General features: G+C 34.7%; 3 protein-coding genes across 3 annotated transcripts; 1 reads left to right on the top strand and 2 right to left on the bottom strand.

Moving 5' to 3' along the window:
• Nucleotides 1-1914: 1914 nt before the first annotated feature.
• LOC21404279 (phosphoenolpyruvate carboxylase kinase 1) lies at nt 1915-3544 on the top strand. Its single transcript, XM_010106432.2, has 2 exons — nt 1915-2759; nt 3155-3544. Exons 1-2 carry the CDS (start codon nt 1970-1972, stop codon nt 3202-3204), a joined length of 840 nt encoding a protein of 279 aa, XP_010104734.1. The 5' UTR covers nt 1915-1969; the 3' UTR covers nt 3205-3544.
• A 15602-nt stretch (nt 3545-19146) lies between these two features.
• Nucleotides 19147-22147, bottom strand: LOC21404278. Its single transcript, XM_024171033.1, has 6 exons — nt 21730-22147; nt 20622-20679; nt 20349-20477; nt 19823-20024; nt 19708-19742; nt 19147-19402 (listed from the first exon to the last, which is right to left on the bottom strand). Exons 1-6 carry the CDS (start codon nt 22145-22147, stop codon nt 19147-19149), a joined length of 1098 nt encoding a protein of 365 aa, XP_024026801.1.
• Nucleotides 22148-23816: 1669 nt separating this feature from the next.
• On the bottom strand, nt 23817-24941 carry LOC112093131 (zinc finger BED domain-containing protein RICESLEEPER 2-like). Its single transcript, XM_024171032.1, has 2 exons — nt 23963-24941; nt 23817-23851 (listed from the first exon to the last, which is right to left on the bottom strand). The coding sequence occupies exons 1-2, from the start codon at nt 24939-24941 to the stop codon at nt 23817-23819; spliced, it is 1014 nt and encodes a 337-aa protein (XP_024026800.1).
• Nucleotides 24942-27179: the final 2238 nt, after the last annotated feature.

Here is a 27179-nt window from a genome sequence, read left to right as displayed (position 1 = left end):
CATAATTGTCCCTTTTCTTGTAGTGAGAGTAACAAATTACACTTTTTCTTTCTTTTTTTTTCAATCTTTTCGGTGCTAAATAACAAAAATAGATTTGGTGGTAACGAACGTACATACGGCATACTTTCTTCCAAATTCTATTTCACACGTATGTTCACGTGCAATTACGGAAACCGGGGAGGGGGAGTTTTTTTTATTATTTTATTTTAAATATAGTGGTTTTAATTTTAGTATAGTAGGTATATGTATAACTTATACTTGACATTTTTAATAGTTTTTTATAATAATCAACTATTTAGATTTTAAAAAATAAAATATTCAATTTTATAAAGTTCACAAACAAGTATAATGTTGATTAAAAAAAATTTTAACCCTCCTGATTTTTGTCACTGTTCACATGGGTGGAATTTACTATGCCAATTGAAATTCGGAAATAATTGTTAATTAAAATAAAAAGTACCACCACTGGACTCTGACGTAATATTTATTAATTGATTCTTGTTGTCTATAATGAGGTTGAAGTTATACATCTTATCGACCTATTTAGGACTGACAATTTGTGTTACGGTGTCGGGTTCATGTTGTGTCATATCCTTTAATTGAGATGAACTCGACCCATTTAATAATCGTGTCAGAAGATAAAACTTAAGCACAACTTTTTAATTAAAGGGTTGACATGAACACAACATGACTAACCATGTTGTGTTAACCTTAAACACATTAATAATCCACCTACTGAAATCCATTTTTAAGGTAAAAAATTTAAAAGAAATTTAAAAAAGCAACAATTTAGCAAAATAGTAAACTTAAAACAATAAAACAAAGTACTAAAACAATAAACAACAATAGACACAAGAAACAAGATCAATTTTTACATATTTTTATAAGACGAGTTATAAATAGGTGCATAGTAGGTCGTATTTACATCAACCTATTTATTACACTTTTAATAAATAGGTTATTGCGTGTTAATTTCATGTTGAAAGATTCATGTCAAGTTGACACTTTATTTAATCGTGTTTAGCGGGTTTAATATGCTTTGACCTAAACTTAAATTATCGTGTCTTGACTCAAATTGTCAGCAATAACCCTAAACATTTAATTGATGAAAGTATGAGCTATATTTCTTTTAGTTACATGTGGTTTAATAAATTGTGTAAAAATTTGAAGGGATTTTTTTTGATAGAGTTCCTCTATTATTAAGGGAGAAAGAGAAAAATAGGTCAAGACTTGAGATCAATTAAAATTAATAGGCCAATAGTTTACATAAGTTAATAAATAGGCCAAATTACTGTTTTCGTCCATAACTTGTCTGGTTATGAACCATAACTTGACAAGTTTGTCCATAACTTATCTGATTATGAACTATAACTTAACAAGTTATGACCTATTAATTTTTATAACTAAAAATTAGCCTATATACTTTCTTAAGCTTTTTATATTGACTTATTTCCTACTATTTTTCTATTATTAAGTGAGTTTTTAAGTGTAAGATGTGATCAAAATTAAATTGGATTAAAAAAATACACTGAACGATTAATTTTTAGCATAGATGCCTGCTGAAAGTATAGAATTATGGATAGAAGACAAGGTCGAAAATGGTAAGTATGGTAAATTATTAAAGAAAGTAAGGGCAATAACAGACTACAGAATGTAGGTCATCTATTCGCCGTACGAAAAAGGACAAGGTGGAAAAGAAAATCCTAACAGACACCAGTTAGTACGGAAGGGCAGTACCGTAATTCTACCCAATCACAAATCTTCAACCGTTGGATCTCCCAGATGGCAATCTTCATTAGCTCGACTGTTTCGATCGAATATTCCCCAAAACATTCCAGTAACCTTTCCTTCCTTGATGGGAAAACAAAACTCGGATACCACGCTTTAAAAGCATAAATTTGGGACCAAAAATAACAGAAAGAGAGAGAAAGAAGCGGAATTCTAGAGAGAGAAAGGAATTGGAAAAGTAATGAGCCAAGCACTGAACAGAGACTACCAGGTTTTGGAGGAGATCGGCCGAGGACGATTCGGTGTCGTTTACAGGTGCTCTCCGGTGACCAATTCCGGCGACTTCTTCGCCGTCAAATCCATCGACAAGCGGCTGATCTCCGCTGGCGATTCGCTCGATGCGCAATGCCTGTTTTCTGAGCCGAAGATCCTCCGGTTTCTCTCCCCTCACCCTCACATAATCAACCTCCACGATCTCTACGAGGACGACGATTACCTCCACATGGTCCTCGATCTCTGCGACGCACCGGATCTGCACAGCCGCGTCACGCGCCGAGTCTACTCCGAGCCGGAGGCCGCCTCCGTGATGGCGCAGCTCATGCAAGCCGTCGCGCAATGCCACCGGCTCGGCGTCGCGCACCGCGATATCAAGCCGGACAACATTTTGTTCGACGAGCGTAACCGGTTGAGGCTTGCCGACTTCGGATCGGCAGAGACTTTCAAGGACCGCGGTGAGCCGATGAGCGGGATCGTCAGAACACCGTACTACGTGGCGCCGGAGGTGCTCGCCGGGAGGGAGTACTGCGAGAAGGTCGACGTGTGGAGCGCCGGCGTTGTTTTGTACATAATGTTGGCCGGTTTCCCGCCGTTTTACGGCGAGTCGGTAGTGGAGATTTTCGAGGCGGTGCTGAGGGCGAATCTGAGATTTCCGTCAAGGGTTTTCCACTCGGTGTCGCCGGCGGCCAAGGATCTGCTCAGGCGGATGCTCTGCAAGGATGTTTCTAGAAGATTCTCCGCGGAGCAAGTTCTGAGTAAGCAATTTCTCTGTTTAATCCTCAGTTCTTTTTTTACGCTAATTTTTTTCTTCAATTATTATCTATCCTTTTTGTTTGCTCCTTGCTCTTAAAAATAAACTTATGTGGTTTAAGAAATATACGTGAAAGAAAAATAATTTTGTTACTTTAAATTTCATATCATTTTTGTTTGTACTTGTTTATAAAATGTCTTCCTTTTAGTTTTAGCCAAAGAAATTAAGAAAATGAAATAGATAAAGAAAGTCCTGCACATGGAGTTTGTGTAAATTTTCAGATAAATATAAGCACAAAATCTAAAATTTAAAATTTAAAAAATCCAAAATTTATTTTTCATCACTTATTTAGTATATACAATTATATTTGTTCTAAATGTGGTCCTTGTTTATGTGCAGGACACCCATGGATAACAAGCGGCCGAGGACAAGACGAGCGACTGATCTAAATGACTTTTAGAAAAACCATCAAAACGAAGCGTCGTATGAGGATTTTTGTGAAGCGTGCGCTGATAAATAATGTACATAAGATCGGATGCCTTTCTTCTTGATTTTTGCAGAAAAGCTTTCGTTTTGTTTTGTTTTTTTTTTTTGGTCTGCGTTTGTGAAGAGTGTGTCTAGAAGGTGAAGTAAGATGGCACTATATAGCAGTTTAGCCTAATGTGTAGAGTAGAGGAATTTGCTGCTCTTTGAATTAGAGCGTTTTTTTCTACCTAAATATAAATGAAATGGAAGACTGGATCCTTTTTTCCCCTCTATTTTTGTTTTCTTATATGCTATCTTATTTTCATTTATTGATTTATTGAGAATGGACATCCTTGAAGCATAATTTAATAGCATATGGTTAAGTTGGTTTTTTGCAGTGTCATGGCTTATTCTTTGTGTAATATTAGGTATTTTGGTCTCGGACGATTGGAATTCTCCATTAATTTTAAACATATTATTAAAATATTTTTTTGTGTGTTTGATAGTTGGTATGCCTTTTCAGTTTTCTGTCATTGGAACTCTGTGTACATTACCTCCTCCGAGTTTCAATAGAATTTGCCGGCGGATCCAATTAGTAATCGGAGTTAAAATTTTTTCTATTTTTTCGTATTACGAGTCATTTGAGTCAATAGTGTTTGTTTCATTGATTTAGAATACAATTATCTTTAAAAAAAAATAATTTAAAAGAATATGGCCGTCGTTAGCTGGGTATTTGGAAGTGGAATCCATCGGAGTTGTCGATAATGGATTAGATGTCACGCCTTAATTTTTTTTAAACTTCGTTTTATTATTATCATTTCATTTCGGCGTTTCATTTTTCATTTGATATACAGATATAAATGCCACCAAATTGAATTCAACACTGTTGTAGTGAGGTGGCAGTCCATTCATTAATTTAGAAAATGAAGTTACGATGCAAGAGTATTGTGCTTTTGAGAATTAATGGCTAATTAATGGTATAGTTGGGTGTATGTGTAATATCTTTTCTGCATGGTGCTATTTGCAGAGACACACACATATATATATATATATATATATTATGACTTAGAGATGAGACCGTGATTATTAAGATTTAATTAAAGAAAATTAATTTAATTAAATTTGATTAATTAACGAAAATTATGAAAATAAATATATAAATATCAAAATATATTGTTCCGGAGTTTTTCTTTTCCGAATAATACTATAACAATTCATAAAGTTGTAATTTTTCTCAAAATAATACAACTCTAGGACAATGCCGATCATTACAGTTTATACACACAAAATACAGAACAACTCAAAATTAAAAACTGTAAATTCAAAATAAAACGAATCACCTCGAATCTCCAGCCTTTAATCCATCGGCGTCAACTAACCGCGCTGCAAATCAAGCTGCTAACTGTGGAGGGGGAAAAACATTTAAAGCATGGGTGATCCAAATGCCCAATAAGGAGGGAAAAATGGATAATGACAATAAAATAAGGAAGGTGAAATAATCATAAAGACTTGGACACCATCGAAAATAAAATGCATAACTCAAATGCAGGAAATGATAATATGTGAAAAACACCTAATCATGACTGGTGCGGTCAAATGTAGAGTTAAGCAGATAATCAAGTATTTGAAAGCTCTTTCAAAATACTATATAAATCCATTTCAAAAGTAATAAGGTACCTGGTGTCTAAGTAGTCCACAAATACTGGGTATTTGTAATTCTACTAGACACTAGGATATCTAAGTAATTTGTAGATAGAAGAAAGATAAAGATCATATGCCAGTAGTTTGAAATGCTCTTTCAAAGTACCGATACATAATCTAGTGCAAAGCCTTCATATCACCACTATGAAAGTGGCCCGTACGGGTTTCAGGATATGCCCCAAAGGACACGATCTCCATATCCCAATCTCTAGGCTATCATGCTTAAGTCAACTATCTAAAATGCTCATTAGATATCGTTTCAAAACTTAAATATATTATGCTCGAATTCTCTCCACTTAAGACTTAATCTGTTTTCTAAAATTCACTTTCGAAAACCATGATTCGCGAAAGTTAGGTTTTCGGAAAGGTTTTCCATACATATAATCGATATATATATATACAAATATATTTTTCAGATTCATTTTTAAAGTCTCAACATCGGTGAAAACCGACTTTTACACCCAGAAGTGGAAATCCATGTAATATGTCCAAAAGGGAAGAGAAATGCAATCTCATGCTCAAACAAGATCAAAACTCAAGAAATGAACATGCTAAGTTCAATAATCTGTAAAATATCCATGAATGCATAAACGACAATGCAAAAATGTCGTACTCCAATAAGATCCATTAAATCTCCTTAAGATATCATAGCTATCAAATGTTGGTTTTATCCTCTTTTAACACTTTTCATCGTATTCACTTTAGAACCTAATACTTAATGTTAGACAATCACAAAGGCTTCAAAATATGAATCGTTCAGTCATAAATCAGTTTCTAACTCAAATCCATATTCTTCATAAATCCAGTAAAGTGAAAGATTCGTCCACCTTAATGAGAATATACATAAATTATTATCTAAGTCTCCAACTATTCCAATATTAACTCCATAAGAAAGTAGACACATAAATCTTTCTAGGGAGCTATCATATGTCCAGATCCGAACTCTCTAAATACCTCAAAAACATATTTTAAGAAATCAAAATTCTGTTGTTTCCTAGTTTTAACAGCTTTTAGGAAGTTTTTACATGAAACTTTCAATGCGCACAACTCGGGTTACAAAATTCTAAATGATGTGATTCTAACTCCCACATGTCACTAATAACATGCTCTAAATGATAGTAATGGTGGTTTAGATGTAGCAATCCTATTTTAAAAAGTAGGGGTCTCAGTTTTTTATTTTATCAATTCTTAGAAAAAACAGATTTGGCGGCTGTTACGGAAATAATCATAAAATATTCTACACAACCCTAAAAATTACAAAATTAGTGCCTAATCGAAGTAGATATCTAGGGCTTTCCAAAGAGCTATCAGATGAAAACGTACCTATTTTTCTGCAAAATTTTCAAAAATCATGCTTAACCTATAAAAATGCATAATTTGAGCTACACTTGTCCATTTGAGGTGATTCTTGCGGCTATATGAAGCTTAGGATGTCTAGTTTAAGATCCTAACAATAAAAACTCATCAAGTAAGTACAGTTTTATACTTTTCTGTAGGTTGCTGCTGGGATCGTCATGAAAATCATAGATCGAACACCTAAGGCATAAAACTCTTTCATCAAACCTTCAATACTCTTCATTCACAACTTAGACCTAAGGGAGCTCCTCTAAACCACACTACTATCAACAACAATCAACAAAACTCTAAGATTCTCAAAACAAATCCGAATGAACAAAAAGAGGTTTGCATGTTCTTATCAAGCCATATGTGATGGAATTTCCTCTCTACAAACTCATTCTTGAACCTAATTTAAAAGCATATCACCCATGTCCACATGCAGCCAATACAAGTAATTAAATTCGAAAATAATGTGGGCTTGGCTGAAATTTAACACATTTACAAGGAACCTTTAACTTAGCTTTAAGGAGGGAAGCTCAAGGTTCAACTTTTCTAAAACCAAATCAAGTTGTAACATTAAAATCCACAAAATCTAACCAATAAGTGAAGGAAAACATCAAGACAAAAATCAAATTTTCGGATTAGAAAAGAAAAGAAGAGAAAACCCTACCTCAATCTTCTTGAAATCTCATGGAAATCCATCTTCAAATCTTGAACTCAACTTTGAGGTTGAATTTTCCATGAAAAATAGAGCAAAAGCCCTCTATTTAGAAGCTTGGACGGCACCTCTCATGGAGGGACAGAGAGAAAACTGAGAGGGAGGGAGAGAAACAGAGAGCGTTAGCGTGAGGGAGAGAAGGAAAGGAAAAGCCACTTGTAAAAGAAAGAGAGTAGGAGGAAAAGGGAAAAAAGAAGAAAAAATAAAGAAAAAGTGGGTTTGGGCTTTCCGTGCAAATTTGATGGTTAGACTTCAAAGCCCAATTTAAACAGAATATGAAATAGCCCACCATCCCCGTTCTGAAAAATTTGCTTTTGACACTTAAAACTGATTGAGGGACAGAAGCGTCAATTCCAAAACAATCTTTTTTAAAAGAGAAAAGTACTTTACGTGATAATTATAACTAAAAATCTTTCACAAATCTCGGATTAATTAATACTAACCACCGAAAAACTTATTATAATTTATGTGACATATATAATACTTTAATATGACCTATGATTTTGTGCAATTACCGTAAGTGTTTTTCTTTTAATAAAAAACATTTACAACTACAACCACGAAAGAATTATAAATATTTGAGGACATCCACGTTCCATCATCACCAACAAAATTATCAATTGTAACAAAATTATCAACTGCAGCAACAGAAGATCCACAAAGGTAAATCAAGTTTACTATTTTATATTAATTATATATGGTAAGCATTTATATTATTTTAAATAGAATTTTAAACAATTTTTTTTTGTTTCAACCCGCAACCAATACCAACACCATAGATATTAACACCTACCACATTTGATGCACAAACTCCAACGCCCAAGAAATCAAGCACAAGGTAAAACATGTTCAGTATAATATTGTCTAATAATTTAAATGTATATCTAAAAATCTTCCACATTTTGAGCCATGAATCAAGAACAACAAAATAATCTGAAAAACATCTAAAAATAAAGTAATATAAATATTTCTAAAATCTTTATTTTACACTATATAAAATAAATATTTTTAACTTCTTTAACATTTACATTTACTAACATTTTTTTTAACCTTTATGTCCTACAGTTGAAAAAAAACAAGATGATAGCGCAAGATAACATCAATGTATTTTAGTATATATGCATGTAAATATATTGTAAATAACAATACTGTATGTATATATGTGTAAATATATTTATAAAATTTCAAATCTCCAAAGTGCGGAGTACATACTCGTTTATATCTATATAAATAATATGAAAAAAAAAAATCGTCTTTATCCTAGAGTTGAGACTGAGATAAATATATCTGGAGTTTTCTCTCCGGTAGTGATAATCTCTTTTAGCATATTTTTAAAATCCATTAGATGTGCAATTACAATTTTATTTTTAAAAATAATCGATGAAATTTCATAGGTATATATAGAACATAACACACACGCCACACACACTCAACACACACGCAGCAGTCATGCACGCGCACATGCCCACGGCTGCGCGCACGCGTAAAACATAGAATTGAATTGAAGAAAATTATGGTAATTAGAAAAAATTAAAATAAAAACAAATAACAAGTGGTTATACATAAACCACCCTTTGACTAAAAAAGAATGGTCCAAGTTAAGATTCATGAGATAAAAGAAATAAAGGGCATGTTCTTTTGTCTAAAAAATTTAAAAAAAGACAACTCAAGTTCTAACTTTATTCAAGTTCATGTTCTTTTAAGTTTCAACTTTATTTAACTTTACTCAATTTTATTCAAATTATAATTTTAACTCAAATTATAACTCAAATTTAACTAAAAAACTACACTCAAATTACACTCTAAAAGAACAACCCCAAATGTCAGTTTGACATTGTTGTTAGGGGTTGTTTGCGGATCAGGAATCAATTTACAATCCAACTCATTATTGCGGAAAGAAAAAATCTCAAGTCCTTACTATTCCGTTAAAACCTCAAATCCAATCCAATTCGCAATAGATTCCGCGAAGTGGATTATATGGATTTGTATATTAGCCTAATTCTTGAACTTTGACTCTTATAGCCCTTTTTTTTTAATATTGTCATAAAACTAATGATAAAATTAAAAATAAACATATCATAACATAAAATTATGAGGATTATGCATATGCATTACATATATATTTAAATTATATATATGTATTATATAATTGAAAACAAAATTTACTATATATGTAATTTAAATATATATAGATTAATACAAATAATATATACAGTTCGGATCGACAGATTATACAGATTGAGAAATGTACAATCTGCAATCCAATCCTTTATTATGGATTGAGAAAACCTCAATCCGTTACTAATCCACAATTCTTTGAATCCAAGCCAATCTGCCGAATATTGACAAATTCAATGAACACTCTTAATTTTTGTGTTGTTATTTATTTATTATTAATTTTTTGTACTTTTTTATTATAAGTCTTATCTTATTATGACTAAAAGCGTGTCGGTGTTTGATAATTTTTTTTAAATCTACTATAAATACCAGAAGTAGAATTTAAATGATAAGTAAACTGTGTATTAAATTATTGTCAAGATGTATAATGACTGACTAAAGTTTCATGACATTCTTATGCAAGGCAAGATTAAAAACCTTAAGTCTAGCTTTGCTTTTATCATGTTGGGTCTAATAAGTTCATTGTGTCGGCCCTACACGCCTTTGGCTCTTGTAGAATAATACTAAGACATAACCAAAATAAGAAATTAATCACTAATCGCTTCAATTATCCTCAATTTGAAAAAAAAAAAAAAAACTAAACAGGAAAAAAAAGGCTAAAGGCGTGAAGAACACAACAAATCCAACTCAAATTAGATAATCCATGTCTTGAATATAGGTCTCCTCTCGCTATCCAATGTTAAACTATTTTAAGACCCATCATAAAGGAAAGTATTGAGAAATTGATGAGACTTGTTGAAGAGTTACTAATCTCTTGCTCATCATACACTAAAACGTGAAGGTGCCAGCAATTGCGCCTGTTTTGTCTGATGAAATCGATATGCCGTGACATGTCGACCTCAGCCTTGTTGAAAAGATCTTCATGGGCACAATGAAAGTGGTGTTGGATCTGAAATAATTTCGAATGTGGAAGCATGTATATGTAGATTGTGTATAATAAAAATTTGTATAAAATTTTTGAAAATTCTATAGAATATATTAATTTATAAAAAAATAAATTAATCATATTTATTAATAAAGATAGATACCTAGAGAATGATTAAGCGGATAACTTGAAATCTTTAACCACGAACGATCTAATGCTCCAAGCTTTCTCAAAAAACCCGAATCTTCTTCATCTAATCCTTGAAATATGCAAGATCTAGCGTGTGGACTCTAATTTAGAATTATTGGATTATGATCACTCGTTGTTTTCTATTTCGCCACTATCAACGTATGTATGTAATGAAACTGAGAATTGGAAGAACTTTTCTTCTCTTTTTCTCCCTCTAAATTCAGCCACCTATGAAATCGTCTCATATTTATAGAACACTAAAAAAACCCCTTAACTTTAACTTGAAGACAAAGCAATAGAAAATTAGTTATTTTGAATCCTATTTAAAATACAGTTTTCCATTTAATTTTGAAAACAAAATTCTCTCCCTTGCTCATTTATTATGGTCAGCCACACAATAGGTAGATCTCTCTGTGGTTGGCGCAAATTGCAAGCAGGAGAAGAAGAAAAATTTCCTCCTTTATCCAATTTTCAATTTTGGCTCAAATTCAAATCTAAATAAAGTCACACTTCACTTTCCTTTTGAATTTGAATGTAAAACTAGTCAAACAAGTAAACTGGATATCTTGAAGAGTAAGCAACTAAATCCCAGTGTATCTTGAAGACCAAGCAAGTGAATTCTAGTGGGATTTATCCTATACCATACGCCTCATGGAACTCCTTGTGCCTAGGTGTGTGGCCTCCTGTGGTCCCACCACAGTGTATTTTAAAATTAATTAAATTATTAATCACATTATTTATTTCGAGTGATATTAAATCTCAATTATTCAGCTTAGCTTGCAAATATTATAAGGATGACGCGGGGGCTTATCGGCCTATAATTTCGAGCTCTAAGAAAATTAATTATTAATTTAACTCATTAATTAATTAATTAATTAATTCTATTAATTTCAAAATGTTACCCCACTAAAAGCTTGGAATTGCACTCTTAAAATTATAGATATAATTTACTTCTAAGAACTTGAAGTGTACATTTGATATAGTCACTACATATAAATCAATTCTGCATAAATAATCATGATTAGAGCTAGGTAAAATCCGTTAACCTCTCTAATTTCATCTTTATCCTTGGAAAACTCAAGTCCTCTTGCTCACAAGTTTCTACCTTTATAGTAAAATTTGTTCTACTGTCAGTTTTATGGTTTATCTGGTTTTTTCTTTTTGTGCTTCATTTGTTAATCAATTTATTTGTCATAATTAATTAATTAGACTAATTTTGTGACAGGTCAATAGTTGCTTTGTTGGAGGAGATGACCTTTTTGTTGGAGCATTTTGTCAAGATGGTTTATTTACTTAACCATTTCATTTGGCTAGACGTTTTAGATACTTTGATATCTCTAGCTATTTCTCTGTATTCTTTACTTGTTTTTAATGTTAAAGTTGTGGACAAATAGTGTGACTTGTGTTGTAAACATCTTATTACCAACTTTGTAAACATCTTATTACCAACTTTGTAGATACTGATAACAATTATTACATTGAATGTTTTTATGTTTTAATTTGAATGTTCCTATTTGGATGTAAGATGTTGCTCGGAATCACCATCTATTTGAATGAATTCAAAAGGATATTAACATAATACAAGTATATAGGACATTAGTATGTATTACTTTTACTATTGGTAAAATATTCAATAATAATTTTAAAAAGCTACAGGAGTATGAACATAACAAGGGAGAAAAACTATTGATATGTACCATAACAACGCTAAATAACTGTAAGAGGTTGAAAATAACATGTCTAAAATGCTATAAGACTTCAATTCTATAGCGTTTCTCATATTGTTCTCAGAACGCTATGTTTTCGTACGACTTTTAATAGCGTTCGATGTCCTAGCACTCCACAAAACGCTATTGGTAGTCCTTAATAGCGTTTTTAGTTAGCTATTGATAATGATATTTGTTGTCGTGAAGTGACTCAAATTAATTTTGAGAAAGTAACAATTTTGTATTTTTTGGGTAAGTTGCTGTCTTTTATTTTTCAACAAGAGTTATTAGGAGTCTACAAATAAGTGCTTTGTGTAAGGCTTTATGTGTGTTTAGAGAAAAGTGTAGAGATAGAGTGTCTCCTTTTGAGAGAGAGAGAAAAGTGAGGAGAGAGATAGGCAAGGGTGTAAGAGATTTTGGGTAAAGAGAGAAAGTGAGAAAGTTTGTTGAGTGTGTAACTCTGAACTGTTAGTGAATTTTTCTTCCTCTTCCGTGGACTTCGGAAACTTTTCGGAACTACCTAAAATTTTGTCTTTTCTATTTTTTCTGTTTTTTTTATGTCAGTTTATTTATTTATTTTTTTGGTGTGTGAGTATAGTGGTGTGTTTTTCCCCAACAACACTATTTCGGAAATTCTTGCCATTTATGCTAGAGCCTTCGGACAAGTGATTATTTCTTCAAAGTCCAAGATTATGTTTAGCCCTAACGTGACGGCGGAAGTCCGAAATGAGGTTCAAGCGTGTCCAGGCCTTGATGATGCTAGTGAATCACATGACAAGTACCTTGGTTTGCCGTCGTTTGTAGGGAGGAATAAACGGGCTACGTTTAATGCTATTAATGATAGTGTGCTTCTGTAAAGGGAAATTTTTTTTCTTTGGCAGGGAGGGAAGTAGTTATCAAAGCTGTAGCCCAAGAAACTACTACATGCACTCTAAGCGTGTTCCGGCTCTCGACGACTCTTTGTAGTAAAATTCAGGCACTTATGGTGGGGGGTGATGATTCGGATAGAAAGACTCATTAGATGTTGTAGAGAGGTTATGCAGCCCGAAGGATGAGGGTGGTATGGAATTCCCGGATGTCTCGGCTTTTAATCAAGCCCTTCTTGCAAAGCAAATTTGGCGAATAATACAACATCCTGATTTGTTGGTGGCGAAGGTGTTAAAAGCGAAGTATTTTCCGAATAGTTCCATTTTTGAAGTGGGAGTTGGCTGTAATCCCTCGTTTACTTGGAGGAGTTTGCTTTGAGATAGAGAGCTACTAGCAAATGGCATCTGGTGGAGGGTTGGATCGGGTCGTAACATAAAAGTCTTTGGTAATCTATGGCTTCCCTATCCGAACACCTTTCCGCCTATTACTCTGCCGTCGGAGGAGATGCATGATTGGCATGTGGAGGACTTGATTCTTAATCGCTAGTGGGATCACGTTCTTAATCAGAGTCTCTTTCTCCCGGTTGATCAAGAGCTAATCTGTAGCATTCCTTTGGCGCAAGGGTTATGTGAAGACCATATGGTTTGGCATTTTGATGCAAAAGGTAGGTACACAGATTGATCCGGTTACAAAGTTGCTATGAACTTGCATAATTCTATTTGTAGTTTGTGTCAAAGAGGGGATAGAGTTTAGTGGAATGAGCTCTGCGGTTACATATCCCAAATAAAGTCAAGAACTTCATGTGGAGAGCTTTAAATGATATTGTTCCTTGTATGGTGGCGCATAGGCGGCGTGGAATTAAGTGTGCCACTTTGTGTTAAAGATGTGAGCTTGAAGAGGAAACTGTGTGGCATGCGCTATGGGGGGTGTAAGGATTGCCGTAAGGTGTAGGATTCTAGCACAATTTGGCCGAAACTTAGTGTGTTGAAGTCTCGGTATTTTGAGGGACTGTGTGTGGATTGGCGCAAGTCGGCGTCCTCTCTAGACCTTGAAATCTTTTGCATGATTGCTTGGGCAATCTGAATGGAAAGGAATCAAGTTGTCCACAAGCAAAGCCAACGTTCTTCAATAGTGATTCTTGAATTAGCGGGCCGTTTCCTGGGCGACTTCCGATCCTATTGGTCGAGTAGCAACCGGCCTAGCTAGCGCGAGCCATAACCGTTCTATTATGAGATTGACAGCCCCTCCGGGTTTGTTAAATTTGAACACCGTTTGTCTTGGAGTGGAGTTTATTGGGGCATGGTGGTTGCCTGCCTTTCAAGAAAAAGAATGGCAACTTTCTCTCCCTTTCTAGCTGAGTGCATGGCCCTTTGTGAAGGATTACTCTATGCTAAATCTGCCGGTTTTCAAGTCAATATGGCCCTTTGTGCATGGCTCCGTCGCTTGGTGATAAAGGCGTGATCATGGAGGACTTTGTAAATCTACTATCCTCAACTGTCAATTGGAAGTGTTGCTTTGTGCCGAGAGAAGGAAATGTTGTTATTGATTTGACTGCTTTGGATTTGGTCCTTATCTTTGTATCCCCTTTAAACAATGGCAATTTTTCATAAAAAAATAAAATAAAAATAATAATAGTGATTCTATTAAAAGTACAAGAATCCCAAACTCAATTTTAGTTTATAAATAACAGAATCTTAACGAAGTTTGTTTGTTTTTCCCATGTTACCCGTACTTTTAAACATCTGAAATCTTAAAAAATCTCTGAAAATTTGAAAGCTCTAATTCTGTTCTCAAAAGTTCTGAAACCCTAAAAAATCCCCGAAAATTTGAAAGCCCTAATTCTATTTGGATAAGAAGCCCTGTCCATATCGAATATGCAACAACGAATCCCTGGCCTGCTCTTATTTGGAATTTCAATCCTTATCCTCCGGCTGGATTTTGTAACTTCCTCTCTTCCTGAGGCGGAGATTTCTGTTGCTCGTGACAATTTAAGTTTTTTTAATATATATTTTTTAAAATAGTACTGCATCAAAATTAATAATTTAAATTTAAGTATATATAAAATACACGGGCCTAAAAATTGTGTTTAAAATATGCTATTATTTTCTACCTTCCAAAAAAGCTGCTATTAATATAATTTTTATTATCCTTTACAAGCCCGCTATTTCTCTCGCATAATATACACATTTCTCAATTATGGACTTGTCAACATTTCTTTCACTACAACAAATATCATTATTAATAGCTAACCAAAAACGCTATTAAGCACTACCAATAGCGTTTTGTGAAGCACTAGGATATCGGACGCTATTAAAAGTCCTACGAAAACATAGCGTTCTGAGAATGATATGAGAAACGCTACGGAATTGAAGTCTTATAGCGTTTGATATGTTATTTTCAACCTCTTACAGCTATTTGACATTGTTACGGTACATATTAATAGCTTTTCTCCCTTGTTATGTTCATACTCCTGTAGCTTTTTAAAATTATTATTAAATATTTTACCAATAGTAAAAGTAATACATACTAACTGTGACGACCCTCCTATGAGCTGCCACCATAGCTTACTTTTTAACTTGTACTTACTGAAATTTCTTAAAATTTGCGGAACATTTTTTTTTTAAACATAAGAAGGATTACTTTCATAATTCGTAACAATAATTTCAAAAGAATGAATCACTAAATTACTTAAAGCTTTTCTTAATTTTAGTTAAGATAAAACCTTCTAAAAATATCTTTCGAACTGAGTGACATTTGAACTCTTGTTTCACATACTCTTTAAAAGCCTTTCTAAACCTAGCCAATACGTTCGGGCCATCTAATTTGACCTTAAATCTAATTTTGTGAGAAATCTTAAATTCAAGTACTTCTTAAAGTCCTTTCAAAATCAATCATTTAAACCGTTATATCTAAAATTTGTTTATTTGTTGCATGCACTATTGCAACGTTCTAAAATTTAAATACTCAAAACTAGGGTTGTTAGCTACAATCTCGGTTTCCCTAATATACATATGTACATATACTTTTTAAACATACGTGCTTGAAACTTTGAATCATATAAATATATACATGATTTTACTTAAACTTACTGCAGAAAATAATTGCGTGAGTGGTATCCATTCCCATCTCCACCATTCGTCCGCCGCTCACCATTGCCCTTCAGGAATTGCTGATAGGTTTCTTACCTACAGCATGAACACATCTGATTGAGCTTTCGCTCAGCAAGTAGGAACTATATCTCGCAAAATAACTGTGAGTACACATGAATAAATATGCATGAGCTGATTATGCTTAATTATGATGTCTTATCATAATTTTATTATCTTATCTTATCTTTCTTACTGATGGGCCCGAGTGCTCGCGTACTACTTGCGCGCAATCATCGGGACGTGAGGGTTTGCAAGGTCCCCCGCGACACCGTGATTATAACTTGAATGCCTCCCTTAAGTCGGAGGACATTATTGTTTTTTTTTCTTTTCTCCCTTGTGGAGCTTGAGTTACCTCCCTTAGGTCGGAGGCTGGTACGACACTCAACTGAAATCATTCTTATAAGTTCCTCTTGACTTATTAAGGTGAATGCAGCATGACATGGCATCGCATACAATACTTAAAGCATAAACATGTATATATATAACATGTGTAATTTTTTCTTTAAAATCTATTCATGTTGTAGGCGAGATTCCTACTTACTTGATTTACAGAGCTGGAATCCACTCTTCGCCAAACAGCCTATTCTCTTACTTGCTTACTTCTGAAAATAAACACCCATTGAGAGTGTGAAATTATCTGTCATTTGCTATTCTATTTTAGCAACTTATGTTTTTTTTTTTAAGGCATGTATTCCTTTCATTTTCTGAAGGATAATTTACTATAAGGATCAATTTATTAGATCCTCAAAATTTTATTTTCCTTAATTGCCCTTAACATACTTATGTCTAGATTGAAAATCATTTACCCCATCTAGTAACTTATTCTCCATAATTTTCCTCATTGGACTTATTATAATATTAAGGCCCAATTCGGCCTGGAAACTTATTCACGGCATTTTAACTCTTAGGCCGCATAAATTTAAACTCAAACGGAGTATCTTAAATCAATGCAGGCATTGGACCCATATCAAATCCTCAAAATCCTGAGGACCTATCGTGTTGGGCTCGTAGGTGCCTGTCGGGATGATTTGCTCGATAACTCACTATGTTCTTTAAAGAAAGCATTTTTCTTGAAAATTTTCTTTATGAATACTTTCATTAAAATGAGGTTTAATGTCATTGTATTTTACTGAAATTCTATCTCGGGTTCTTTTATAACTTTTTGTTGAAACCGACACTGTTTTAGTTTTGTCTCGTTAAAAACTGTGCAGTTTCTGAAATCCGTGTTTTACTATATCTTCGAGTCGGATTTAAAAATTTTGTTCTTCATGAAAATTTCTCATCTCGTCGAGATCTAAAATTGTCATTTTTGGTGAAAGTTGAAATTCAGCCTCTAAAGGCCCCGTTTGGCCGAAAACCGTAGCTGCTGTTTTTCTTGAAACTGTTTTAGTCAAAAACTGTGCCGTTTCAGGAATCTGTGTTTTAGTACCTCTTAGGGTCAGATTTTGAAAATCTTTTCTTCATGAAATTTATTCGTCTCATCAAAATATAAAATTGTCACTTTTGTGAAAAATTGAGATTCAGCCTCTAAGGGTCCCGTTTGGCTAAACCAGTGGCTGCCAATTTTTTTTTTCAAAACTGTGTTGGACAGCTTGTCCGTTTTTGTAAAATGGCTTCAAACTTGGTTTTAGAGTTAAAATTAGGTTTTGTCATAGTAACCGAAAATGTTCAAAACATCCAGAGCTATAAGTTCAAGTTTTAAAACATTAAAAAATCTCGCTCTATGGTCCTCATTTTCGCGGTCAAAATCACCGGAAAATTTTCCTCTAATACGAAAATAAGCAACTTAGATTAAGCATAAACATACCACATCAAACTAACCTCAAAACTCACAAAACCAACATAAAACTCACACACCCTTATTACAATCTTATCTGCTCAAGAACCACAAATTTACATCCATAAATCCAAGCTTAAAGTTGGTTAGAAATTAATGGAGGGGAGTTTAAGAACTTACCCTTGAAGAATTCTCTCTTTCTCTTGAAAAACCCTTGAACTCTAGTCTTCTCCTAGAATCCCTTGATCTCCTTCTTCTTCTTCTATGGTGTGATAGTGGCTCAAGATTGAGAGAGTGGGAGAAAATATTTGAGAGGAAATGGTGTGTATGGCCGGATTTTTGATGTGGGAAAAAGGAGAGGAAAAAAAATGAAGCTTATCCTATGATGGTTCCTTTTATAGGCAACTTGGAAATAATTTTTTTTAACATCACATCAACTCCTTCAATCAACCAAATTTTGGTTCAATTCTCCCCTTTCTTGGCCGGTTATGGAAGGAGAAAATGAGAAGCAAAATTGTCATTAATTCCCCTTCAACCACTACCATCACATCACACCATAACTTGTAACCTTTTATCACACTCAACTAGCCAAATTTTGGCTCTATTTCTACTATACATGGCCGGCCAAGTGTAGAATGAGAGAGAGAAAAATAAATCCTACCCCTTGTACTTTTGTCCACTCTCTTAAGTTTCTCTTGAAACTGTTAAAAATTATACTGATTGTAGGTAAGTAACTTAGCCGACAGGAAATTCTAGTTTCTGAGAATTCCTTTTCAACTGCTTATTTACAATTTAATATTAATTCCTGACTACTTAGGCATCACATTAAATTCTCACTCGAGTAATATCTTAAACTGTTTCAAGTCTTGAAATTAATTCTATACTGAATAAATTCTAAATTTAACTTTTCTGCATTAAATCTCGGGAATGACGCTGTTTCTGACGGTGTCAAATCCTGAGCTCACATTGTGCCCTTCTACTATGGGTATTTATCTTGTGACTTTAACATAACTGTCTGGCAATTAAGGATTTTCTCTTCTTTAAAAATGTCAGTGCGTTTTTTTTACGCTGCTAACATCATGCTGTGTTTGGAGATTCTTGAAATTAAGATTCTCAAACTATACTTGTACTGAAAATTATTCCACCTTAAAGTACGGTGAGAATTTATCGATCGAATTTACTTGATCGAAAACATGAACTTAACATGAAATCTGCTACAGAATTTAGGAATACATATATTAATTCCATAAATCCTTTAGTCACATAATATTTTCGAAGAAAATCCTTGGCTTAAATAAATAAATTGTATTATTTAAGGTCTGAGATTTTCTCAGGCATTACACTAACGTCCTATCTACTTTTATTATGTTAATGTACTTTGGAATTCATTCAAATAGATAGTGATTTCGAGCAATATCTTACATCCAAATAGGAACATTCAAATTAAAACATAAAAAGATTCAATGTAATAATTGTTATCAGTATCTACAAAGTTGGCAATAAGATGTTTACAACACAAATCACACCATTTTTCCACAACTTTAACATTAAAAACAAGTAAAGAATACAAAGAAATAGCTAGAGATATCAAAGTATCCAAAACGTCTAGCCAAATGAAATGGTTAAGTAAATAATCTATCTTGACAAAATGCTCCAACAAAAAGGTCATCTCCTCCAGCAAAGCAACTATTGACCTGTCACAAAATTAGTCCAATTAATTAATTAAAACATATAAATTGATTAACTAATGAAGCACAAAAAGAGAAAACCACATAAACCATACAACCGAACAACATAACAAATTTTACTATAAAGGCATAAACTTGTGTGCAAGAGCACTTGAGTTTCCCAAGACACTAACAACAAGTGCCTACGAGTTAACTCATATTTCATCTTGATTGCCAAGTAACAGTACAATTAAAATTCTAATGTTCAAAGTAGGTTACTTTTTCAGTAATGGACATACAACCATGAGAGTTAGAGATAAAGGAATACTAACCTTTGAGATGCATTCCGTTGATGATGCAAGAGAACCTGTCATTCAATATAACAGCGAATATAGTGCTATAAGAAAGAGAAATAAAAAATAAAGGATAATGCAGTTGCACATTTACCTCCCATCGTACAAGAGCAGTTTTTTCCCCAACTAATTTCAAAATATGTCCACGACTGTTAATGGGAATCATCAAACCTTCAAGACCAGGAATACTAAGTGGGATGCGCATTTGAACAATTTGGGACGTGGGATCCACCAAGGAATCATTAGTAATCTCAAACAAGGTTGAAATGCCCACTGACTTGTCTAGAAAGCTGTACCTATTTACATGAAGAATACTTTGTATAAGTAAAAGGAACGAGAAAGTGTGGATATTATTTGAAATGCAGCAAGAGACAATACCATTGTAAATCATATTAACAAATAACCTTCAAAGGGAGCCTTGAATAACATCAGATAATTTATACAATAAACTATGAAAACCATTGGCACAACAACATGGAGTCTGACACACTCCAAATCTCTAAATAGTATTGCACGCGATGGCATGAATTTGAAGCCAAAGAGATAACCAAGATAAGAATATGACTTACATCTTCATCAAGCAAGCATGTAAATGCTCCTGCTTGCTTACCACATTTTACCTGCAAAAGGTCGAGTATGTGACGTTTTCTGCATATACAGCACAAGTAAGAAACCATTGATGTCGGATTGACAACGGGATATCATCTTCAAGCTCCTGAATGAATTGCTTGTATGACATTAAACCTTCCCTGAAAATACTGACTCGTCAGTTCTAACTACTAACATTACCAGGTAAAATGTATATAGTCCCAAAAAGTACAGTTATATCCTTCATTGTAATACAAAATTATTGAAAAGTGAAAACTAGCATCAGAAAAACATATAAGGGTTACCTTTGATTAGTCCCCACACCAGAACAATCGCCAAAAGCACTGCGGCCTGAATCCCATTCTGCAAGAGGAACAAAGCACCCTCCAGATAAGCAAATAGAATAAAATAATGAAGTCACTCAATATATACATACGATGAATGAGTAATCATATCCACCAGTATAATCATATCCAGATTTGTTCCATACAAAGTTCACAGCAATAATAATCAAGAAAATTTAGAACAGTAAGGTGCAGCCACCGAACTAACAAAAGTTTAGACAGAAAATACCGACCATAAATCTATCGTAACACAAGACGTTGAGAATAATCCAATGAACAATCCATAGAAACAAGTAGAGAAAGAAAATACAACATCCTTGTTTAAGAAATATGCATAGATGCAAGAATCCAAGAAAAACATTCAAAGTCCAAAAACAACACAAAAAAAATTACTCCAATCCCTTTTCTTTATTGGTTCAAGGAAGTAGACGTTTCCATATATTATGAAAACCTGCCAAGCATGTCGAGAATCTTAGAGCCATAAATCGATCCCATGTTCAAATACAATTGAATATCACTTCACAGCATTCTCTAACACAATTAAGAGAGGGAGAGAGAAGAAACAATTAAACAAGCATGAAAAACAAGAAGCATTTAACTAGTTCTATTTCATCAAGACATACTACTAGCCAATAAAAAATTAAGAAGAACGACAGTTGAGAAAAAGAAATTAAAAGAGGCGAGACTAATGTACATTGTCCTGTCCACCCAATAACAAAATCCAGAAGAGGTTTCTCTGCAGTAAAAATATTGTTCTTTTCATTTTTCTGACTACAAATAACTTATAAGAACTGATAACTTCAACAAGCAGAGAAACCCTAAATCCCCGAACCAAACCAAAGTCCTAATTTCCACAGAGTCTCAATTCGATGTTCACTTTCAGGTTTTATTCCCTTCACCAAGAAGCTCAATCCAACGTCCATAAAATTTCAATACAATTTTTTCATTCAAGACTTAAACTCAAAACTCAAATCATGCAAAATGATCACTGAAAACTAAACATGAAAAAGCTTAATCACTTGTAAACTGACCACGAAATCGCAGAGACAACAAGGAAGAGTCCTATCACCTTCTATCGCCAGGTCCAAACCCTCCTCTAGGACTCCTCCTCCCATCATTCCCTCCATCGTCCCTCCTCGACCGCTTATACGGTGGCGGAGGCGAGCGGCGGGGCGACGAGTGCCTGCGGTCCCGATACGGCGGCGGGGGCGGGCTGAGGCTGCTCCGCCGCTTGTAATCCTGGTCCCTCTCCCTCTCCCTGAGCGGCGGCGAAGGCGGAGATCGGTTGCCGCGATCGTGATAATCTTCGCGGCGGCTGGGAGGGCAGTCGGCGTCCCTGTCGTCTCTCCGGTTCCTCTCGTCCCTGTCGTGCCTTCTCGCCGGCGCGATGGAGACGAGGATTGGGGAGGATCTTCAGCGGATTTCTCCTTACGGTCGCCGCGGCGGCGGTCGAGGGAGTCGACAGGCATGTTCATGACCTCCGCCATAAAATTTGGAGCTCGGTGAAAACCCTAAAAATGGAGAAAAACCAGAGGCTTCTCGTCGGGTTTTTTTTTTTTTTTTTTTTTTTTTTTTTTTGGTGTTGAAGAAGCCTCGGAGAGAAATTCTTTTTCAACGAAAAGAAGAAGACAACAATACCGAAGGCAAAATCATGGTCACAGAAGAGGCATACTATTATTGGCAAACTCAAAAGTTTATATAAGCTATTCAACCGTACACGTGGTATTTATTATTCTACGGTGCGCATTTCTTCTTCCGTTGCGTTGAAAGGTGCGGTGGCCGGGAATTTCAAACTGAAATTTCGGCCAATCGGCGGGGAATTAGGCGGCATGGTGATTGGAGCTTTGTAGATCAGTTCATGGGTTTCTTGGATTTGATCTTGAATCACTGTGGGTTGGCCATAGGCGGTCGGAATCGACGGCGGCGCATTTCTTCTTCCGTCGTGAGTCTCTCATGTTTTTTCTCTCTCTTTTAACGCTGATGAATAAGCGTAGAAGAGAATTTGGGAAGAGAGAGAGAGAGATGGGGAGATGGCAGTTGGTGATGGAATGTGTGAGGTTCGTTTGTGGGGCTGATTTTTGGAGAATGGCTGTGCTCTGGGCATGGTTTCCAGTCGTATCCCACTTGCAGATTTTGCTTCCAAAGCTCTTCTGTCCCTGTTCCGCAACTTAACCGCGTTCTACTTCTTTCTCTTTCATATGGTGGTGAATTTCAATTTTGACCTGAAAGCTTTCAAAACATTTGTGAGTAAAAGGAAAATTTGAGGAGAAGTTACTTTCACAATCCGTTAAAATATTTCATGGTTTTTTAATATATATATATATATGTATACTGAAAATAATTTTTGCGAAACGCTATGAAATGCAATCAAAATAAGTTTTAATAGCGGTTTTTAAAAATATTATAATTAAAAGTTATCAAAAATCCCTTTTATTGTAGAGAAAACCCCTTTTTTTGTATTTTTTTTTTTTTTTTTTTTTTTTTAATTTAGTTCTTTTTCTTGAAGAAAGAAAATGGCAAGGAAGCTAAGTTGGGCTCAAAAGCTAAAAACAAGCTCATCTGGGCATCTTTTGGCCAAAAAAAAAATGAACTCATTACTGTATGTCAAAGCTATGTACTTTGAGAAAATTAACCACAAATAACTAAATAATCGACACTAGAGGGTAGGGGTGTAATTCAGTCAGGTAGGCTCGGGTTGGACTGAAAAATTGGGCCGAGCCGCACGTGCGTGTTGAGAAAACTTTGGACCGCAACATCCTCATAAGCCCATAAACCCGTAACTTGTCGGGTGGCCTCGGGTAGGCTCAGGTTACTCGGGTTGGCAGGCTTGGGCCCTGGATATTGGGCTTGTGTCCAAATGTTGTTGAAGCAATTTTGTTCCTAAATTCACATGTTATCACGTGAATCTTTTACTAAATTCACATGCTATCTACATCCGCAGGAAAAGTTTTAATGTATGACTTCATACATTTTTTAACAGTCCATAAATAGTCTATAAGCATTAATATAACATCAAACATACTTCTTAACAGTCAATAAAGTCCATAAATAAAATTGACAATACGTCAAATAAACAGTCCATATAGTCCAGCAAAATAAGAAATTTAGTCCACTCCAAACAGTTTAATCCAGAATAATAGCACCTACATTCCCAGCTTACCCCTCATATGTTGCAACAGAATTTGACAAATCTTAAGAAAACATAACAAAAAAATCATTAGAATCAGGTTTAGGACAACAAAATAAACAGCAAGGAGATGAAATAAAGTTAAAAAAGAACAAGTAAAACGTAAAAACATTACCAAACTCAATATCTTCATATTGATTAAACTCTTCCATGTCAATAAGGTTGATATGCTCACGGCTACGCAACCAATTTTGTGTACAAATCAATGCCTCCACCATCTTAGGGCTCAATGAACTACTAAAGGGATCGAGGATGCAGCCTCTGGTACTAAAAGTAGATTCCGAGGCTACCGTTGAAACATGAATGACAAGAATGTCTCTTGCAACTAGTGAAAGAACCTTGTAATTGGTTGCATTATTCTTCCACCAATCTAAAACAGCAAAATTTAACCGAGTTGGATCCTCCATAGGGTCTGTCAAGTATCTGTCCACATCATTTTTGTACTCATTCACATTCTTCTCTTTCATTTTCCTAACAAAAGAGCTCCACAAACACCCTTTTCCTTCTGCGTCCGTTTTTGCCTCCTTTGTACTTGTTGTTGCCACCTCCCTACCAGATTCATTAGCCACAGATTCACCATTGTCCCCACTATAAACATCATGCAGCCGGTACATAGTATCCTTCACATTCTTTGTTAATGTTTCAGAAGTGCAAGAATCATACACTATAGAGAAACAATATGTCAAATAATCCATTTTGTACCTAGGATCAAGTACAACAGCCACAGAGAGAAGATAATTTATATTCTCAACATTCCCCCAATACTTGTCATACTTCTTTTTCATACTTACAGCCATGGATGAAAGCATTGAATCGTCTTGTTTTCTTAATTCAGATAGCTGCTTTTGCATCTCACAAAGCTCATGAAAGTAAGAATTTGAAGTGACATTCAAAGTGGCACTAAACTTCAAAGTTATATCATAAAAAGTCTTCATAAATTTCACAAACACCTTAACATTCTCCCAATCATCATCAAGTGGCGGGCCAATCTTCCGTTTCTCCCCGTGCTCTTCCCGAAAATAAGACACAAACTTGTCATCTTCCTCTTCATATCTTTCAAAAGCCTTTTGAGACTTAATGGCTGCATCTAACATCATATAGGTGGAGTTCCATCTAGTAGAGACATCTAGGACTACGAGACCTTTGTATTCAATTTTCTCTCACTCCACACATGACTTGAATTTCAACAATCTAGCCGGAGAAGACCTCACATACCTCACAGCGTTACGAATGGTAGCTATGGAATTATGTAGGTCTTTTAAACCTTTATTGACAATCAAGTTCACTATATGGGCACAACACCTAACATGCAGAAATTCCCCACCTAAAACAACCCCTTCCCACCCTTTAATCTTCCTTCTTAAGTAGGTAATCATGGAGCCATTTGAGGAGGCATTATCAACAATCATAGTGGAGACTCTCTCAGTACCCCAAGCATGCAAACATGACTCAATGACTTTACCAACACTCTCTCCCTTGTGGCTTGAAATTTTGAAAAAGTTTATAATCTTTTTTTGCAATCCACTCACTATCAACGTAGTGTGCAGTTAGACACAAATAATTAATATTTTGCAAGGATGTCCAATAATCAATTGTTAGGTAAATCCTTTGGCTGCCCTTACTAAATTCAGCCCTCAGTTTCTTCCTCTCTTCCAAAAAAAAGTTGGTAAATGTCATTGGCAATCGTAACACGGGAGGGGATAGAGAATCTAGGCTGCGTCACTTGACAAAAATTCTTAAATCCTTCACCTTCAACAAACCTAAATGAAAGCTAATCTACAATCACCATTTTTGCTAATGCTTTTCGACAATGCTCCTTGTTAAAGCCTATAGCAACAAGATTACTTCTAGTTTCAGTGTTGGTTTGGAAACTCAGAATTTTTTACTTTTTGTCTTGGATCCTATATGGGTATTTTTTGCATTGCTTTTCTATGTGAACCTTCATACTACTAATGCCATGTCTCCGACTATCACAAGCATATGTTGCCCCACAATGGATACACTTACACCTAGGCTCATCTGGATCCTCACCCTATATGATTTTGAAATGATCCCAAACAAGAGACTTTTTTTTGTGACTTCTTCCTCTTTTTACTGTCTCCCTCCTCTTTTCGCTTTCAATTTTAGTGCCCAAAATAGGTACAGGGGTAGGGCTGGGTGTGGGAGTGGGCAAGGTAATAAGTTCTTTAGGCACAGAGACAGAGGTGGGATTTTTAGTCTGACATTGGTCACTTTCTGTTTCAGCAGAGAACTTACAAGTGCTTTCAGAAGTTTATGTCGTGTGGATGATAAATTTTTTCATCTAGCACACAAATTAACTTAAAAAACAGATAACATATGATTGAGACTAAGCGTAGAGATTAACCTAAAATCGGTTCATCTCAGTTCTCATGTAAACATAATATTTCTCAGTTATCACAAAACAAACAGAAAACAAAAAAACTAACCTTTTTGTTTCAGTCTTGCCTTCTTCTTAACCTTTTTCGAGTATAGACTGTAGACTGAAAATGCTTCTTTAGTCTTCACTCTTCTTCCTCGGCTGGAAACAAAAAACCAGAAACCAACATAAAACGAGAGTCAAGATTTTAGAAACAATAAACGAGTACCATATTATTAAAGCTCAGATAACAGAGAAAACAAATACAAAATTACACTACTAAAAAGTGAATCCCCAAGTTTGCAAACCCCAAATTGAAATCAATCTTAGTTCAAAAATCCTCTTTTGTCAAGAAAAACCTCTTTTTGTCCCCATTCGGTGGTTGGTAATGAGTCTGAAGTGCAGTATACTATACTGTCATTAGGAAATGTATTTACAATCTTTTCTAACATATTATTTGATTTGTAATAATATTCTTCCCTTTATTTTTGTAATATAATCAATATGGCATAATAAACATTCATAGCTCTGTAAACACATGAAAGGAAAAAAAACCTCTTCAATTAGAAAAAAGAACGGCCCTGTAAATATTCATATGAAAGCAAAAAGAAATCAAAAAATCAATTCAAAAAGAACCCCGAATCGGGTAAAAGAAAACCAATTCAGAAATCAGAAAAAAGAAAGCAAAAAGAAGTCCGAAAGGCAGGAAAAAACCTCGAATCAGGCAATCAAAATTAAGAAAACCAAGTTCAGCAATCAGGCAAAAGAAAGGATCCTCGTCGGTGCCTTCTTCTTAGTAGAAAAACCTGAAAACAAAGCGGGAGTTCACTAGTTAGTTCAGTAAACAGTGCACAGTTCAAAATCAAAATCAAATCAGTTTAGAGTCTTACCGATTGTCTTCAATGAACATTTCAAATAATCTGTTCAAATAAGAGGAACAGAGAAGAAGAAGAGG

The sequence above is a fragment of the Morus notabilis genome, unplaced genomic scaffold (genome assembly GCF_000414095.1).
Source record: "Morus notabilis unplaced genomic scaffold, ASM41409v2 Scaffold93, whole genome shotgun sequence".
NCBI classification, from domain to species: domain Eukaryota; kingdom Viridiplantae; phylum Streptophyta; class Magnoliopsida; order Rosales; family Moraceae; genus Morus; species Morus notabilis.
This window is presented reverse-complemented; position numbering and strand designations above follow the sequence as displayed.

Excerpts from the sequence above, each read along its gene's own strand:
- LOC21404279 (XM_010106432.2), top strand. The coding sequence starts at position 1,970 with ATGAGCCAAGCACTGAACAGAGACTACCAGGTTTTGGAGGAGATCGGC. Across the intron at positions 2,760-3,154 it reads CTCCGCGGAGCAAGTTCTGA|GACACCCATGGATAACAAGC; the intron begins GTAAGCAATTTC and ends GTTTATGTGCAG.
- LOC112093131 (XM_024171032.1), bottom strand. The coding sequence starts at position 24,941 with ATGTTAGATGCAGCCATTAAGTCTCAAAAGGCTTTTGAAAGATATGAA. Across the intron at positions 23,852-23,962 it reads ATATGAAGATATTGAGTTTG|ATTTGTCAAATTCTGTTGCA; the intron begins GTAATGTTTTTA and ends TGTTTTCTTAAG.
- LOC21404278 (XM_024171033.1), bottom strand. The coding sequence starts at position 22,147 with ATGGCGGAGGTCATGAACATGCCTGTCGACTCCCTCGACCGCCGCCGC. Across the intron at positions 20,025-20,348 it reads ACATACTCGACCTTTTGCAG|GTACAGCTTTCTAGACAAGT; the intron begins GTAAAATGTGGT and ends TCATGTAAATAG. Across the intron at positions 19,743-19,822 it reads CTGCTCTTGTACGATGGGAG|GTTCTCTTGCATCATCAACG; the intron begins GTAAATGTGCAA and ends ATTGAATGACAG.